At 31.9% G+C, this 18,313-nt stretch overlaps 1 protein-coding gene across 7 annotated transcripts in view; it reads left to right on the forward strand.

Annotated features, from left to right (window-relative positions):
- The window catches only part of Uqcc1 (Ubiquinol-cytochrome c reductase complex assembly factor 1), a 49,631-nt gene that overhangs the window by 5,211 nt on the left and 26,107 nt on the right, over positions 1-18,313 (forward strand). For 4 of the 7 annotated variants that reach the window (XM_035353832.2, XM_035353840.2, XM_035353836.2 and 1 more), the window contains exons 2-7: positions 5,680-5,843; positions 9,623-9,709; positions 9,808-9,880; positions 14,528-14,585; positions 14,685-14,790; positions 14,944-15,024. In XM_035353832.2, the coding sequence (XP_035209723.2) occupies positions 5,682-5,843; positions 9,623-9,709; positions 9,808-9,880; positions 14,528-14,585; positions 14,685-14,790; positions 14,944-15,024 (567 nt within the window). In that variant the 5' untranslated portion in view covers positions 5,680-5,681. The remainder of the gene's footprint in view (positions 1-5,679; positions 5,844-9,622; positions 9,710-9,807; positions 9,881-14,527; positions 14,586-14,684; positions 14,791-14,943; positions 15,025-18,313) is intronic. The other 3 variants (XM_085808919.1, XM_085808918.1, XM_085808917.1) reach the window with 2 other exon arrangements.

The raw sequence follows: 18,313 nt of genomic DNA on the forward strand, positions 1-18,313 counted from the left end.
TAAAAAAAATGTCTAATGATAGATCACCTATCCCACCATATCACAAAAATAAAAATAAAAAGTACCTCAATACAATGAGAACACGTGCATTTGGTTATATCAAATGATGCAGTTAAAGAGAGATTACATTGCTCAACACCCACCCACGAATCTCACTCTCGTTCCGAAACAAAATGCCAAAAATAAAAATCATTGCGTAGGAATGAAGGTAAACATACTTAACTTTCAATATATTTCACCATAACAGACATACAGCTACATCTAGCAGCAATAAAAAATACTAATTAAATGTTCTATCTAAAAAGTCAAATGTTGTACGCCCGGCCATAGATTGAATTAAATGGCGATTAAATACGACACACCAGGCCGGGAGGTAATGTTTGCTAATGATGCATATATGACACACCCGTACTGAACGGGTTAAAATACTTATATTGCACCTTGAGAAAATGTATGATGGAAGTAAGAGCTTAAACTGTGCCGAAGCCTGCTTCAGTACTTCTTAGTTTGAGGAATAAATCATAATTCTAACCAGAGTCCTAAATAGGAAGGCTTCGGGACTTCTTTAATGTAACTGAGCAACAATTTCAGCAGTTATCTGATATCAAAAACTTTATTTTGAATAAAAAAATTATATTAAAAATCGATTCTAACTTCTGAATGCATACCTCTCTTTCCTTGGGAAACAAATCCTTGATGGAAGTCAAGACTTTTTAAGGCAAGAGAAGACCCCACCCACGTGTCGAAGGTTTATTCACCAGAAAATATAATGAATTTATAAGAGTGGGTAATTTTTCATACCAGTGTTAGTATCTTTCCACGGAAAAGAGCACTGCAGACTTTTTGGAATGATGTAACCAAAGGCAGGTTAAAATTGCCACTTCTTACTTTTTTACAGCTAACCCTCGGTTTTGGTGAAAATTTGTTCCTTATCATATTCTGCTTGACAGCTGGAATTTTATTGAGAGGAGACAGTGGTCAGAAAATGTTGAATTCTTCACTTTTTGTTTGCGTACCTACATGTCATCCTTTAAAATTTTCTCCATATTCCCTTACTGTGTGTAGCCTTCTCTATATCTTCATTAGTGAGACTTTAACCAGTTTAGCATTTTTTATTCATGTGCTGGAAAATGAATGGTCTGTAAATTATATTCAGAGCTTAAATTAAACCGAAGAGTGGTTCAGCTATTTCTTATTTTTTGTGTGAAATTATAATTCCAACCGAAACCTTAAATAATAAATAAAATGGTTAATAAAATGTTTAAGTCCAATACTTTATTTTAATATTTAATTAGTTATCATTTCTTTAAGAACTTATTATATTTTTATTTATCTCTTTACATTTTATTAAATTTTAATATTACCGTATTTGACGGCATATAAGACGCACCCTTATTTTGACGGCCACACACAAGGAAAAAGAGTTTCAATAGCGTGGTTTCTTTTAGTTCCCACGTTTCGTAAAAGCCAAATAAACAATTATTGAATGCAATTACCTTCACGTGTAAGACTGTGTCCTTCACGTATAAGACGCAGGTAACTTTTTTGAGACCAAATTTAGGTAAAAAAGTGCATCTTATATGCCATCAAATACGGTAATTGTTTAATTATTTAACTGTTTAATTGTTGATTATGTTACTAACCATTTTATTTATTTCTTTATTTTTCTTCTTTCCTGACAGTCTTCCATAGGGCTCCGGCACTGCTAATTTTAAAAATTAAGCCCCGATGGAAGTTATTTTTTGTAGTAAATAATGTATTTATTGGAACATAAACTTTCCTCAAATACCAGATCCTTTTTATAATTTAGAATGAATTTTATGAAATTCTGTAATACTCAGAGTAATTTTGAAAAAAAAAAAAAAAAAAAATTTCCCCTTTTTTTTGATATTGCCCTTCAAATAACATTACCATTAGTTGCGGCTGAAGAACAGGTTTGTTGAAAACTCAGTGATATGTTATTACAGTCAAAAGTTGTTAATCCGGACTCGTCGAGACTTCGGCGATTCCGGATTATCGATTTTTCCGGATTATAGATCATCAGTTTAAATCTCGTAATATGGCATGCAGAAATTCTAAAATTAAAAATATGAAACCGTAATTTATGAAATAAAGAACAATTATGATCTAAAGGGTATCAAAATTTACAAAAAAAAAAAAAAAAAAAAAAAAAAAAGCTTAATATTTATTTGTTTAATTTATTAAACATTTCTTTCAATGTAAGTTGTTTAAGTTGCTTCGTTTTATGTGATCATACTTTCTCTTTAATTCTATAACAAGACATAATTTCTTGTTCAGTTACAAAGTTCCGCTGTTCAAGTCCCGTTAATTGCTGTGCCGAGAATACCGACTAACCTGTCAATCGAAATTTTTTCGTTTTCACTAACCTCTCTGTCACATTCTTCGTGTCTTTATCCATTTTTTGAAGCAATTCCACTTTTTGTTTGTTGGACATCGAAACATACTTTCGTTTTGTAGATCCTTTGGAAGTTCCAGCATCGGAAATTCTATTTGACATAATCGAAAGTTCAAGTTTACTTTTATAAAATTGCTCTTACAGTCTGCAAAAAATAATAAGCGGGATCCAATTCGAAGATTAAGGAACAAAGCAATCATCAACATTAACTGAAATAGATAATTAGATAATTTTAGCTTACACCGTCCTTTATACATTAAACACGCAGGCGAAAACGTATTCTGCACTTGCGCATACGCATATGCGCAGTAGTCAAGGTCTTACGCACACGCGTAAAACGTCTGTGCGCATGTGCCAACGCGCAGAAAGTGCATTCGCAGAAAGTTTTTAGCTTTGAGGTCCGGATTATGGGTGTCCGAATTAACGACTTTTGACTGTACATGTTTGTTAGGCATACCAAAGACAATTGTAGTGGAAAACTAAAATTTAGCCTGCATCCACTACTTTGGATTGTAGTGGACAACAAATTTGATGTGACTAATCAGTCACATCAGATTTCTCAGTTTGATGTGACTTATTAATGGTAGTTATGCAATTTATATGATAATTACTTACATGGTTAATTTAATACAGTACAAAGTCCGAGATCCGGACTCGTCGGGACTTTGGTGATTTCGGATTTTTCCGGATATCAGATCATCAGGTTAAATCTAGTGAGATGGCATGCAAAAAATTATAAAATTAAAAATATGAAATAATGATTTATGAAATAATGAAGCATCTATGATCTAAAGGGTATCAAAATTTACAAAAGAAAGCTTTTATCTGTTTACTTTATTAAACATTTCTTTGAATGTAAATTGTTTAAGTTGCTTCATTTTTTGTGCTTACACTTTCTCTTCAATTCTGTAGACAGACATATTTCTTGTTCAGTTACAAAGATCCACTGTTCAAGTTCTGTAGTTGCTGGGTTGAGAATTCCAACTAACTTATCAATTGAAATTTTTTTATTTTCAATAACGTCTTGTCACTTCTAACATCTTGTCTTCACTATTGGTAACGGTATTTTCTGGATCTAGAACCCTACTACAGATGTCGCTGTCTGTTAATTGATTTATGATTGGAACATTGCCATTGCAATGAGAAACTTCTGTCATATAATCTTTATTTATTACCGCTTCTCCACATTTCTTTACAAAATCCATTAATTGGAAAAGCAGGTACACAGCTACGGAACCAAATTATTGATCACACAAATTTATTACACAAATTTATTTAACACCGGAATTGGAGAGACAATGAATGGGGACGAGTACTCTTTACAGATGAGAGCAGATTTAGTCTGAGTAGCGATTCTCATCGCATACTCATCTGGAGAGAGCGAGGAAGCCGCAATCATCCCTCGAACATCATTGAAAGGCACAGGTATGGAGGTGGCGGTGTTCTCGTTTGGGGAGGCATCATGCTTGGTAGTCATGCAGACCTTCGCATCCTTGACGCAGGTTCAGTCAACGGACCCGTTATTGTAATGAGATTCTTCTTCCATATGTGCGTCTTTTTAGAGGCACTATGGGTCCGCAGTTCCTTTTCATGGACGACAATGCACCATTTCATCGCACAGTAGCTGCCGAACAGCTCTTAGAGAGTGAGGATATTGAACGTATGGATTGGCCGGCACGATCTCCGGATCTCAATCCCATGGAGCTTGTATGGGATTTTCTAGGCAGACGATTGGCAGCTCGTACCTTACCACCAGTAACGATTCCGGAGCTTCGATTGGCGCTGCAAGACGAATGGGCAGCAATGCCTCAACAACTCATTGACACCCTCATTCTCAGCATGGGCAGATGCTGTGAAACCTGCCTAGCAGTCAGGGGAGATCATATCCCCTATTAAAGACCGGATGTTTCTTGCTGGACACCCATCACAGGGATGTTTCGGCCTTCAGTCGCATTGCGCTCCATGCTACTTTTTCAATAAAGCTTCTTTTTATCCCTCTGATTTCTCTTTTAGTAAGTGTTGCTTACATTACTCATGTCCTTACGTATTGGGGATCTTACGGTATTAAATGTGTTGATTTGGAAAGCTTTTGTACAAAGTTATATTGAAAAAAACCATCTCGTCCTTAATTTTTGCACACCAGTGTATTTAATTCAGTACCGAAGTGAAATTAAAAATCGGGATCCTCCACATGCTTTCAAACAGGGAAAAAAAATCAAATGCGCATGCATAGAGCATTAAAAAAGATTCCTAAAAAAAAAATTGTGGTGGCTTTGAGGTCTAGATTTTAGATGATTCCGGATATTAGATGTCTGGATCTCGGACTTTGTACTGTATTGGAACATTGTAATTATTTTATATAGGATGATAATTAACCTTCTTCCTCTTGTTCTAGAATTTTGTTTATCGAGATATGCCATTTATGAGACCCTACCAAATTTTAGAGCAAAAATACAGTACCCAGAAGTTATGCAAATGGATGGGAGTGACAAAAATTACATAAATCATGGGTTTAACTTTGATTATGAATGTCTATGAATTTTAGTTACATTGAATGAAAAGCTTAAAAAACACTAGTTCCAAAGAAATGTATGTAATAATTTAGTTTTCTTGCATATCAGTACAAAATAATGGTGAAACAAATGTACTACATAAAACGGATTTACTTTCATACTGATGGTTTGATAAAATTTAACATATTCATCTGATGAGTCAGCTCATCTAGCAGGAGAATGGGATGAATAAAGAATATCAAATTGTGTTGGTACAACTTTTTTGGTACAAAAAAAAATAAAATATTCACTACATTGTGCATATAAACATGTATTTACTATATTGTGCATATAAATATAGAACAACTATATTGTCTGCAAACAAAATATTAAATAAGTACAGTTTTTGAAGTGGGGGTATGGAATTTTAGAGCATTAGCAGAATTTATTGCTTTGCTTAACACTATTTCTTTAAAGCTAGTTGTAATGTAGAAGCAACGTAAATGTTATGTTTTCTTAGTATTGTTTGAATTGCTTACAATTTCAAATATGAATTAATTACAATAAGAAATCATATAACTTTGAGTTTGTATGAATTTGGATATTACTGTATAAAGAAAATGGGCGAAGGATTATTTTTAAGTAAAATGGAATGCTTTTAAAAATCTATTTTGAAATTTAAAACAAATTGCTATATTGTTAGTGTTCTGATTTTTTTTTTTAATGTTAAGGATAATCTTTTTCATAATGGAATTTTTTTACCCTCAATAGATATGAATCAGCTACAGTTGATAAGAAGATCTAGGCCAATGCAATTATCCTTAATTTTACCTGTCCATGGAATAAGTAAAATAAGACATCCATTGTATAAATTGTCTTCAGTTTACTTGAAGTGTTTTAAAAGTACAAAATGCAACAATTTATGTTTGCAGATGGTATGTAATGTAATTTTTAACTGTTACTGAAAACTATATTAACTAGCAATAGCAGTTTCTAATAGCATGATAAATTTTACGTATGTTAAATATTTTTGTGTTGACTTTTTCTGACAAACAAGAACTGTCACCAAGCAATGGGATTTAACATTAGTAAATGATAAACATGACATCACAGCTCATTCATAAGATTTTAATTTTACTGTTAGGTGGCCCTTATTCTCAATAAGTCAGTTTAAATTTTGTAAAGAATCAGTTTAAATTTTAAATTTTGTAATTAATCACTATTTATTATTTACTTTTGTGTCTGTGTATTTAAAAAAAAATTATCAAAATTCGGGATCTACCTTATACAGAATAGCTGGCAAGGGAGTACAGTCAAAAGTCGTTAATTCGGACACCTATAATCCGGACTTCAAAGCTAAAAACTTTCTGCGCATGCGGCGCGTTCACACATGCGCATAGGCGTTTACGTGTGCGCATAAGACTTTTACGACTGCGCATATGCGTGTGCGCAAGTGCAGAATAAGTTTTCACGTGCACATTTAATGTATAACGGACGTTATAAGCTAAAATTATCTAATTATCTATTTCAGTTAATGTTGATGATTGCGTTGTTCCTTAATCTTCGAACTGGATCCGGCTTATTACTTTTTTCAGACTGTAAGAGCAATTTTATAAAAGTAAACTTGAACTTTCGATTATGTCAAATATAATTTCCGATGCTGGAGATCCCAAAGGATCTACAAAACGAAAGTATGTTTCGATGTCCATCAAACACAAAATGGAATTGCTGCAAAAAATGGATAAAGACATGAAGAAGGTGACAGAGAGGTTAGTGAAAACGAAAAAATTTCGATTGATAAGTTAGTCGGTATTCTCGGCACAGCAATTACGGGACTTGAACAGCAGAACTTTGTAACTGAACAAGAAATTATGTCTGTTTATAGAATTAAAGAGAAAGTATTATCACACAAAACGAAGCAACTTAAACAACTTACATTGAAAGAAATGTTTAATAAAGTAAACAAATAAATATTAAGCAATTTTTTTTTTGTAAATTTTGATACCCTTTAGATCATAATTGTTCTTTATTTCATAAATTACGGTTTCATATTTTTAATTTTAGAATTTCTGCATGCCATCTTACGAAATTTAAACTGATGATCTATAATCCGGAAAAATCGATAATCTAGAATCCGGATTAACGACTTTTGACTGTATTTTTAAAGTTATGGGAGTAATTATACTGGTGTAAATACTTAATGCACTGAAAAACTCTAGGATTCAGCAAAATTGCACTGTAAAATATATCAAATGGCCATGCTGTTAGAGATTTTGAATTGGCAAAATAGTTTTTGAATGAATGAAGCACGAGTTTTAATGAATTTGTCATATAATCTAAGACTGAGCTGATATTTATTCAAGCTTTAACATGTTCTGCCTATGTAATTTGCATCTCTTAATTATCTAAATAAGTAAATAGCAATCAGTAATTGTCAGTTAGTATATATTTCCATGTATAACCCGAGAATTTTTGGAATTTTTTTAAAGTTTGGGGTTTGGTTTATATACAAGTCTGTGAATATCACAAAGAAGAAAGTGAGTACTTTTCCGTTAGCGAGATGTAAGTGATAAATCATTAAAAATCTCACACTTTTTTCCCGAAAGTTTATGAAAAAATGAATTAGTTGTTTTATTTTCAAAATTGTTTGTGATGCTGATTGTTATGTCATCTCTAAACAAAAGATCATCGATTTTGGTAATTTTTACCACTAGATAAAATATCAAAACTTTTATCTCTTTATATTTCATTTTGAAATTCTAGACATCTTGACCAAAATATTAAACTATTTCTGGTTAGAGTAGAGAGAAGGATACCCCTTGTATTATCACGAAGTTGTTTCATTTATGGTAGCCTGAGTAGTTGGATGTTATGGAAACCCTATTATGACATAATTGTGGTAAATTCGTAAGGGCTTGTGGTGTGTGTGTTGGTTAGGAAGTATATTGCTTGTTTTGTGGTTTAGATGGTAAAATGGCTGAATGTGGTAAGATTAATTTGAAATTTCTGTACGATTTTGAAAGAAAGGGGAAAAGAGCATTACTTGACTGCTGTGTAAATGAAGGTTTACTTAGTAGCCATTATTAGGTGTCTTGTTTCTAGGAAGGAAATGTGTATGGTCGAACATCGGAAATGCGTATGGTCGAACCTCGCTACGGAGGATATTTTTGACTCTCATTTTGTGGATTTATGCGCCGACGCAAGTATACAGATTATAGTTCAGATAATTTTAGGAAGTTTTTGGATGCTATTAAGGAATTTTGTTTGACTGAAGACATGTTAATTCATAAATAAGATAAGTGGATATTTCCTTTGTGTAATGCAAAAATGAATTTCCTTTTTTATGTTATTTCATTGTTTGATTTAAAATATAGTTTATTGAGATTATATATTTTTTTGTTGGCTGCTCCTTTGACTTTTTTAAGTGAATATAGTTCAATATGTACATGGACAAAGGGAGTGCGCAATGTCTACTTTGTGCAATTCTCTGATTTTTTTTTTAAGTGAAAATAGGTCAATGTGTACATGGATACCGAGTTTGTGCAATTCTTTGACTTGTTATTTTGGCTTGTGCAATTCTTTGTCTTGTACACAAAGCCAAAATAACAACTGAAAGAATTGCACAAACTTGGTATCCATGTACCGCCAAAAATTGCCAATTTTTACCAAGGGGTACCCGTAAATATATTTTTACTGTATTTGTTTGAAGTGAATGCCAGAGTGTGATGCAAGAGTGTGAACAGTAGAAGAAAATCTAAGTTTGTTAGAATTATTTTTATCAAGAATGAGGGTACAGTGTATTATGTTATAAAGTTGCTGTATGTAGTGCTGTAAGTCTTTTTAATTTCTTCATGGCTTTGGAGTTTTTTGAAAATTATACAGTTACTTCTTGTTGAATAAAGAAAACTAAGGTACTTACGTATTATCGCAACCAGGTTGGCGCGATTTGTAAGTTTGAGTAAAAAAGTATGAATAGAAAGAAAATGTACATTTATTAATTACAGATAATTTTTAATACAGTTTTTTATATTATTTTGTTTTAAAATATAAAATAGCAATTAAACCCTTCCGGTTTCGAATTTGAATAAGTTGCAGAATTATTTTTTCAGTGGAAATCTTTTGGCTATTGCTTTTAGCACTGATTGAAAACCGTGTTCGCCATTAACAGCTTGAGCTTGGCACCATATAAATTCGATAAGGTATGAGTCAAGATGATGACGGGCTGTTCCTCTCTGCTTTTTGTTGTGCCATTTGGCTGAGCCCCACATGTGCTCTACATGTTGTGTGTGAACGCCCGTGTTGGGATCCACAAAGTTATATTTGTGATTAACAGTTCCATGCAGAAATCCAGCATTTTCGAACTCACTTGTATTGTATCCTTTCCAGCAATCCGAATAAATGATGCTTCCTTCCTTGATATTTTCGCAAATTTTTTCCATGAGGGTAACGGCGCTTCTGTTTGGTACAGTAACCAAAAAAGTATCTTTCTTTTCTCGGCAAATTCCGCCAAAAACCCATTGCTGTGGTAGTACATGCCCAGTGTTATTTTTACTTTTTACAAATAAACTTTCGTCTAAACACGTAGGGTTACCGTAAGTAGGGTCGCCACATTTGGCGATTTATGCAAATTTTGGCCTGATTGCGTTAATACGTAAGTACCAACACTAAATTGCATCATCTACATTGTTTTATACCATATGCTGTATATTTTTAGTGTGCAGGATTTCATTCCTCATCTATAGAATGTTCGGCATTGAGAAGGTTAAAAGAAAGCATGTCTCGTATATATTCTAAGAACACGGTATGTAGATTATATATTTTATTAAAGCTTCTTATTTTATTTATTTATTTGTAATCTGCTGTTTATCGTCATTTACCTGTATATTTCTGCCTTTGTAGAAAGCAAAAGTGGGTGGTGTCATTGCATATGAAAAATGTGCAGATGGTATTGATGTGGAGGCATTTTTTAAACGTAAGTTTGAAAGCAACTTTAATCATTGTCTGAGTATTTGTTTTTTGTTATGTTTTGTATGGTATAGGTAAAGTGCTATTAATGTTTGGTATTTTGCTCTTTTTCAGTATCATTACCTGTTTTTATTTGTAGCTTAGATTGTAAAATGTTAGTTATTAATTATATGAAACTGATATTTATGTAAGAATTTTATCTTTTGTAAATAGCGTAGCTATTTATTTTGTATTGTAATTTTTATATTCTGTGGTTCTAAAATACTTTTGATGCAAATGATGTCAAAAGAAATTAAGAAGTTTAGAAATAAATTACATTATTCTCTGATTATCTGCACCCTCCCCTAAAAAATTGCCAGCTCATTGGCGATTAATTTTTCGGTAAGCTAATGTGCGAAAGGCAATAGCTATTTTAAAAATTACAGTGCACCTAAGAATTCTGTAAAAGAAAAATGATTTAATAAAATTTTAAAAAAGAAATATCCATAAAAAATACTTACCCTGTTCCAAGAAATGCTTATGCAATTTTTGTTTGCTTTGTTGTTATACCCATGTACATAGTGATCTATTTTCACTTAAAAAAGGGGGAAGAAAATTGCATGATTTTGGCACTGTATATGCTGTTTCACGTTCTATGTGCACAGTATTTGTTTCTGCTTTAAAAAATCTGAGAATTATATAAATTTTGCACTGTGCACAAATTTCAGTCCATAAAATTTCATCACTTAGTGAATTTTTGTATTCCCTACTGATGGAAAAACGTTATATTTCTGAAGAAATGGAACTCTCATTTTCATCAGAAGGTGAACTCTACATTCCAAAAGAAAAATAAGAATGCAAAAAAATATATATATATATTAATTTATTTACTAAAGAAATATTTATTATATTATCTCCTAATATAAATTTTGTAGAATGTATCAAAAAGAGATAACCCAGAAGTATAAAAGTGAATTCCGAAAATTGTTTTTCAAAAGGAACTGGAATGTAAATCACGAAAATTTTTTTTAAGAGGACTTGAATTTAAATCATGAAAAAGATTTTGTAAGGTATTTGAATTTAAATCATGAATAACAAAAATTCAAACTTTGAAAAAGAAAATTAATAAACCAAGTAATTATTGTCATTGATTGGAAATTATTTGAATTTTTAAGGGAAACAAACCAACTCTTGTTCAATGAACAATAATTAATAAATGCGAAGGTGTTTCGTCTTTTACTCAAGTGAGAATGAAGATGCCAAACTGGGAAATTTAGTTAAGGCCCAAATTGGGATTTTTAGAAAACTTGAGTCGTTAAAGCCAAATTAGAGTACCAAAGAACTCATTTTGAATGTAGTGTTTTCATTAAGACAATAGATTCTGTAAAAATTTTGAGTGAATAGCCAAATTATGTAATAAAAATTACATGATACTTGAGTAAAGTGTGCCCCGACATCCCCGCTTTCATGCATGTTAATTCAAAACTATTTTTATAAAAATAATAAATAGTAATCTTAAGTGGATTTATGAAATAGAACTTGAAATAATTGAAATAAACATGAGAAACATAAGAAACTATACTATCTTTGCAAAATAAATGAAATAAAATTTGAAAAATTGAAAGATATATAATAAGATATAATGAAATGTACAGTGTGAAATGTACATGAAATACAAAAAGGCCAGAATATGAATTAATTAACTTGCATTCTTTCTAGTGGAATGTCAATAATGTGTTCTCGTCTGTTTTTTACACAGAAAGGGTGTTGCAAGCCATACTATCTGAAATTCCGTTATCCGCAGTGGGGATACTTCGAAATATTACAGGTAGTGAACCTTTGAGAAGCTATGTTAGGTACGTGGGAGGGACGTGGTATATTTGAGGGAGGTTGTTTCAGAGTTTTTATGCGAGTGAAAAAGCGTCTGTTAAATTTTTAGTATATTAACTAATGAATGGAAATTAATTAATTTATGAATAATTGTCGTGGCGTAATGAGGAAGAAGAAAAAAATACTAATTTTCACTGCCAACAAGCTATTTGGCAGACTACAGAGTATGAAATAATATATATATATATATACACACACACATATATATATACACATACAATCTCTGTGCAATGCTGTGGATTGCCTATTTTGGCAACACAATAAACCTCATGAATACTTTTCAGGGGAGCCTGGATAATTCAAAAGAACAAAATTCATTTCCAGCATTATCTTTTGAAAACAAGTGTAAAACATTGTCTGACTTCAGCAGAGGGTATAAAATTCAATGTAATGTAATAGGGAACTTTTTTTTTTTTTTTTTTTTTTGTAAACTTTAAATGCTAAATAAATTTATTTTAATGTAAGATGATGGTAATTTGAAACTTATTTAAAAAAGTGGTAATAATGAATAAAAGCATTTCACTTCTATTAATTGCTTCTTTAGTAAGAACAGGTTGTGAACACATAAGCAACATAAAGATAGGAATAATTAATTTCTTGTTTGGTAGAGTGATAAGATTTAGTATGAGAAATGAGATGCACAGAATAAAGTTTCAACTGAACATTAAATAGCATTGAAATCTAATTTTTTTTTAGTCTTTATTAACCCTCTGTATATTTATCCCAAAACTTCTGCAGGCAGTGTAAGCTTAGCAGGATTTTTTTTACCTTGTGACTTTTGCAAAGTTTACCATGCTTTATGTGTTTTTGTATCCTGCTCCCTTCTGTTCATTACTACAATAATAAAGTTTTATGCACTTTATTAACCATTTTAATGAATATTTTGTCTAATTTACAGCACTAGTGGGCCACTGCATCTTTTCTTTTTTTTTTTATTTATTTATTTTTTTTTTTTTTTTTTTTTTTTTTTTAAGACAGAGAATTTTGGTGTTTACAATGGAAAAAACATAAAAAAAAGTAGTTATTTAAATCAGTATATTTAGAATTGTCCTGTGATCATTGCACCTCTCCATATACATGTTAAATATTGCAGTAGCAGTCAATACATTCAGTGGTGTTGCTAAAGAAATTTTAAACTTTAAAATTATTGTTGTAAAATAACAATTGATACGCTGTTATGAAATTGAAAGCGTCAAAACTGAAATTTGTTTAAACAATAGTTATTTTCTAAAATATCATCTTGAATTATTTATTTTTAAATGCTTTTAGGGTTTTAATATAGAAAAGGGTGCTCTTTGGATTGGTGTCAAATATCAACACTGATACCAGTTTTCTGGTAATTCCGAACTGACTCTCTTTCTTCAATGTTATGACAAGCATTTTTTTCGCTGCCCACTAATGTTTTTCTTAAATGTAATATGATTGGAAGTTTTCAGCTTCTTGATAGAGGGCTGTGTGATTTGTAATACATGTATTGCGTTCTAAAAATCATGTATTTGGAATTTTGAACTGTTGAAATTTTAAATGCTGTAAATTGACCATTTGTTTTCGTTAACTGGTTCTCATTAATCATTATCCCATCACTTCTGCAAAGAAATATGTCTGGCAAGATAAATCCTCATTTTTTAATGATTTAGGTCAAAGAGATAAGAAAACTATTATTGATTGATGCATGAATGAATGTTTAATTAGTTCTCGGTGTGAATGTGTAGTTTGTATAAATGATATGCATCTGGTCGAGTGTCAGGATGAATTGGATGGTCTTGAGTGGGTCTGTTGTAAGAAAGGTGCAAATGCTCATTAGTATAAGATGTCTGTAAGGAATGGTACATGGCTCAAAGAAAGCAAGATGAGTATAATTAATGTTTTAATTTTTACCTATTTGTGGATGTATGAACCTGACTATGAATGAGGTGAATGTCTGTTTGGATAAAACTGTGATTGACTGCAGGAATTTTTGTACAGAAGTGTGTAGGGATGCACATGTAAAAAAGAGGAAAATAACTGGAGGTCCTAGTATGATTGTGGGAATTGATGAGAGCAAGTTTGGCAAAAGGAAGTATAATAGGTGTAGACGGATGAATGGAAAGTGGGTTTTTGGTTGTATTGAAACAAAGAGAGGAAGGTGTTTTTTTAGGCTGTGGAAAATTGCATGAAAGAATCTTTATTGGAGGTGATTTCTAAACAAATTCTGTCTAAAACCACAATTATCTTAGACTGGTGGAAAACTGTCAATTGAATTGGTAATCAAGGCTTTCAGCATTTATCAGTGAATTACTCCCTGACTTACAAAGAACCCGAAACTGGCACCCATACCAACACCATTGAGGGTATATGGAATGAGATAAAACAGGAATTTCACAAGCAGGGTCTTCAGCAGTGACCGAGTGACATTTTTTACCCATATTTTGGAAAATTTATATGCAATCACCAGTACCAGGATCAGGAAGAGGAGGATGTGTTCCAGGGTTATATCAATTGCATTAGAGAACTCTCTGTGTTGTAGTCATCTGACATTGACAATGAGATGTAGCTAAGAACAAACAAGGCGAGTAATTTTTTTTTTTTTTGTAATATGCTTTGCCATTGTTTTAAGGAACAGCTATCTTGGAAACATTGTTTCTTGGCACTAAAAATATCAAGATGCACGTGATTATGACCTTTTATCTTTGTTGTCTTGGTGTAGAGTTGTTTGATTGTATTGTTGTAGAGCTATTATTACTTATTATTTCTTAAAAAATGCTTGAATTATTTTTATTGATGTAGTAACTCTTTCTAATTTTAGACTTCAAATTACCTGATACATTTCAGTCATGGTTCCATATTATTAATCTTCATGTCTGGTGAGTAAATGAATACTTCTGCATGAGGAAACATTAAGATATCACTTGTTGTAAAACAGTTATTTTATTATTATAAGTATTATTATTTTATTTACACAGGATGTGTATAGCTGTTACAATTTCAGAAAAACATGGCAGAGTATTTCGTAATAGTTTGGTAGATTCGATGTGGAGTGATGTGGAGCTGCGCATGGATAAATTAGTGGTAATATAATTTCATATCTCTTAAATTGTGCAATAAGGCACTGTTTACTGCAGATTAAGTTGACAATATTAAATACTTTTGTTTGGAAATAATGAGTTGAAAATGGTGTTAAATATTTCTGTTTTGAAATAATAATTTTGCTTATTTAAATAGGAGATGCCGAGTTCAGATAAAAAGAAGAACCTAAAAGAATTTACAGCGCAATTTAATGCTGCTTTAATTGGTTATGATGAGGTTAGCAATTTTTTAAATTTTATTACTGTTGAAGCTTTTGATATTTGAAATGTGTAAAAGACATTTTATTAATTTCATCTAATTCATGTTCTACAATGTCTGAGTGAATAATATTTCGAAACACTGCAAATTTAACCAGAGCTTAAATCCAAGAATTGGTTGCATGGTCCTTTTAATGTCCCCCGCCGTGTGCAAAGTAAATCTTAAAATAATCTGATTTGTTTCTTAGTATATTTATGTTGCTCTTGAAATAAGTTTATGAAATGCTTACTAACAGCATCTGTTGATTATTAAATTAAAAATGTTGTTTAATTATGAGAGGTTATTTAATTATTATTGCTTTAATGTAATGCATTTGCATGAAAATTTTCCTTTTTTTAACATTTTGAGAAGGAGAGAGTGTTTAAATCAGTACTTCTGAAACATTCAGTTTTACTAACTGTGTAAGGTATTTCTCCCACTTTCCTAGTGTTGTTTGTTCATGGTGTAGTGGTTCTGCACACTGGGCCGGTATCAAGAGGTCCGTGGTTCGATTCCCGGCGAAGGCAGTTGCATATTTTTCATCTCTCTGGCTTCCACAAAATCCTAATGTCTGTACAACTGAAAGTACTAAAATATTTTGTTCCTTAGTGTTGTCATATGTGTAGAGGCGAATTCTTTCTTTTTCTCCTGAAAATGCCTTTTTTTATGCATATTTTGGCTTGCCATTTTAAAGTGATACATATTCAGAGCCTAGGCATACTTTTTTTACTTTTGTCTGAAGTCTTCTGCACTAATTTCTGTTACTGTAGATCAAGTTGTGCTGAGAGCTAAAAACTCAGATAAGGGCAGTCTTCGTAGACTAAATTTGACCAGAAGATTGGAGTACAATAAGTTCCTTTCTTTCCTCTTATTTTCCCTTAAAGGTTTTACTTTTTTAAAACCTGAAAGTTCAAGATGATGCGTTTATCTGAGGTGTAACAAGGAAATTCAAGATGATGCATTTATTATTTATTCTATGATTAATACACTTTTTATTTATCTGAGGTGTAAAAAGGAAATTCTGAGAGCATTTTTTAATGTAATAATTTATCTTGTTGTGCAGTGATGCTTGTAAAGTATAATACTCTTGTATGGAGACATAATATCCAATATCTAAAACATTTGTAAAGTTGGCTGTATTTTAAATAGTTGCAGTTCTTTTACTTTTTTTACTCTCAAAGCATTAGTGATTCAAGTTTTCATGTGTAAGGTTATTGTTTAAATTCCATTACTGAAAAGCATTTGTTTGCAAAATGTATATTTTAACAAAGTTAAAAATTAGCCATGTTTTCAGTGCTATAATCTATAGCAACTATTTTGAATGGTGCCACTTTCCTGAAAGTACATATGTAACCATTGTATAAAAGCTTGCAATAGAACTTGATTTAATTTGGTATATTTACTAGTGTGAACTATGTGTACTGCAAAAGTACATATGAAATGGCCCAAAAAGTCTTATTCTCAAATGTTTTAATAAATTTGTTCCTTCATTTATTTAATAACTTCTATGTATAAAAGTTGTGTGAAATCGCGGTTTTGCCATATCTAAGATATTTTTTATTTTCTATTTATTTTATATATTTATTTTTTTTTTAAAGTTAATCATTCTTGAAGTTTACAGTTAATCATTCTTAAAGCAATGAATGACTGTTTCGAGATGAAATTATGATATTTGGCTCTATTTTTTTACGATATATATTATTTTTTTATGGCAGTAACTCATTAGAATGTTTTATACACATTGTTATGAATTTTGTAAATATGTAAATAATTTTAGTAAAATTATATGTGAAACCGAAGTAACTTTGTAATATGAACAGATTGAAGAAATGAAGCTGTGCTTGAAAAATGAGATTATAGGGGCAAGTCTATTTAACATTGAAATAAAGGGCTATCTTGCTAAATTGGTGACATATCACCAAGCTGGCGATGCTTTTCGCGTGCTGGAAAAATAAGATTATTGGGGCAAGTCTATTTAAACACTGAGGTAAATAGGTATCTTGCTAAATTGGCGATGGTTTTCATGACTGATTTTTATTCCAAAATTTGGAGAGAAATTGCCAAAAGTCGCCACACTTTGCTACATTTTGGTCCGGTTCCTGTATAACCAATTGGTGTTGTAATTGAATTACTGTATCCCTATATATAACTATAACCATATCCGGGTCTTACATGTAACTTTAACACTATATGCTTTCCAATAATTTCATGAAATAGAAGGTAGTATTTCTTAGCAGTCAGGAGAAAACTATATCGGTCAAGATAGAGCATCAGCTCTCAATTTTTAGTTCAAAGTTGACTTCAGAGTACTAAGAGTGTGAGCTTCATTCTTTAAATGCACTTTGCATTAGCTTTTTTGAATTGGTAGTAGTTTGAAATGGTAACTACTGATTGTGCTCTGTCACAGTGAGAAGAGCTGTACAAGAACTTCTGTAGAAAGTTTCGAAACTGTAAAGTATATCTTTTGAGAAAATAAATTTTATCAAGCTGTCATCAGTTCTGTTTGCATTCAGTGCATTATGAACCTGCACGCATGTAACAATTTTTGGTGTCCTAAATGGGATTGAATGCTGGTGACAAGAGCAATGGAGAGCAACTAATACAGCTGGTGATAGTCTTTGCTGCATTGGAAGGGGCCGTGAATTGTGTTAAAATTGAGATGAACTCAGAAAAGATTGAAGCAGGTCAAGAGGAAATGAAAAGAGAAATTACCTCCAGAATAGAAAACAAATTTGTGGCTATGGAAAGCAGGATGACATGGTTTAGGGAAACTGAAGAAAGAGTTTCTCCTCTTGAATAGGCAAATCAAAGAAACAGTTTCTGCTGTCCAACAACAATCGAAGAAAGAGTTTTTACTGTTGAGCAACAAATTTATGACAGAGTTTCTGCTGCTGTCACCAAGGAAGTTAACTGCTTGAAACATCATAATGACAGCTATTCACAATTCTGATGACTTTAAATTTAGACATATGGCAATCTGACCCTCTCTAAACATGTCCATATATGCTGGAAAGGTTCTCTTGAAAAGTGTGCAAGACTCATTTTTTTAAAAAGGTGTATGCAAATGGATGGGATTCCCTTGCTCACTCACTGCTTCTCTGAAACCTCACTGCTTCTCTGAAAGCAGACGCAGTGGATATCCTCCAAACTCAGCTCATAAACAAGAGGCTAGATTTTTTATGCTCTGTCTGGCACACTGGCACTGCACTTTGGCCAGAAGTGTTTAAAAGACTATAGCATACTTCAATTGAAATCTTGCGAATGCCCA

This window comes from Stegodyphus dumicola, chromosome X2 (genome assembly GCF_044657685.1).
Source record: "Stegodyphus dumicola isolate Sdum_Otavi_A_Nest chromosome X2, ASM4465768v1".
In the NCBI taxonomy this organism is placed as follows: domain Eukaryota; kingdom Metazoa; phylum Arthropoda; class Arachnida; order Araneae; family Eresidae; genus Stegodyphus; species Stegodyphus dumicola.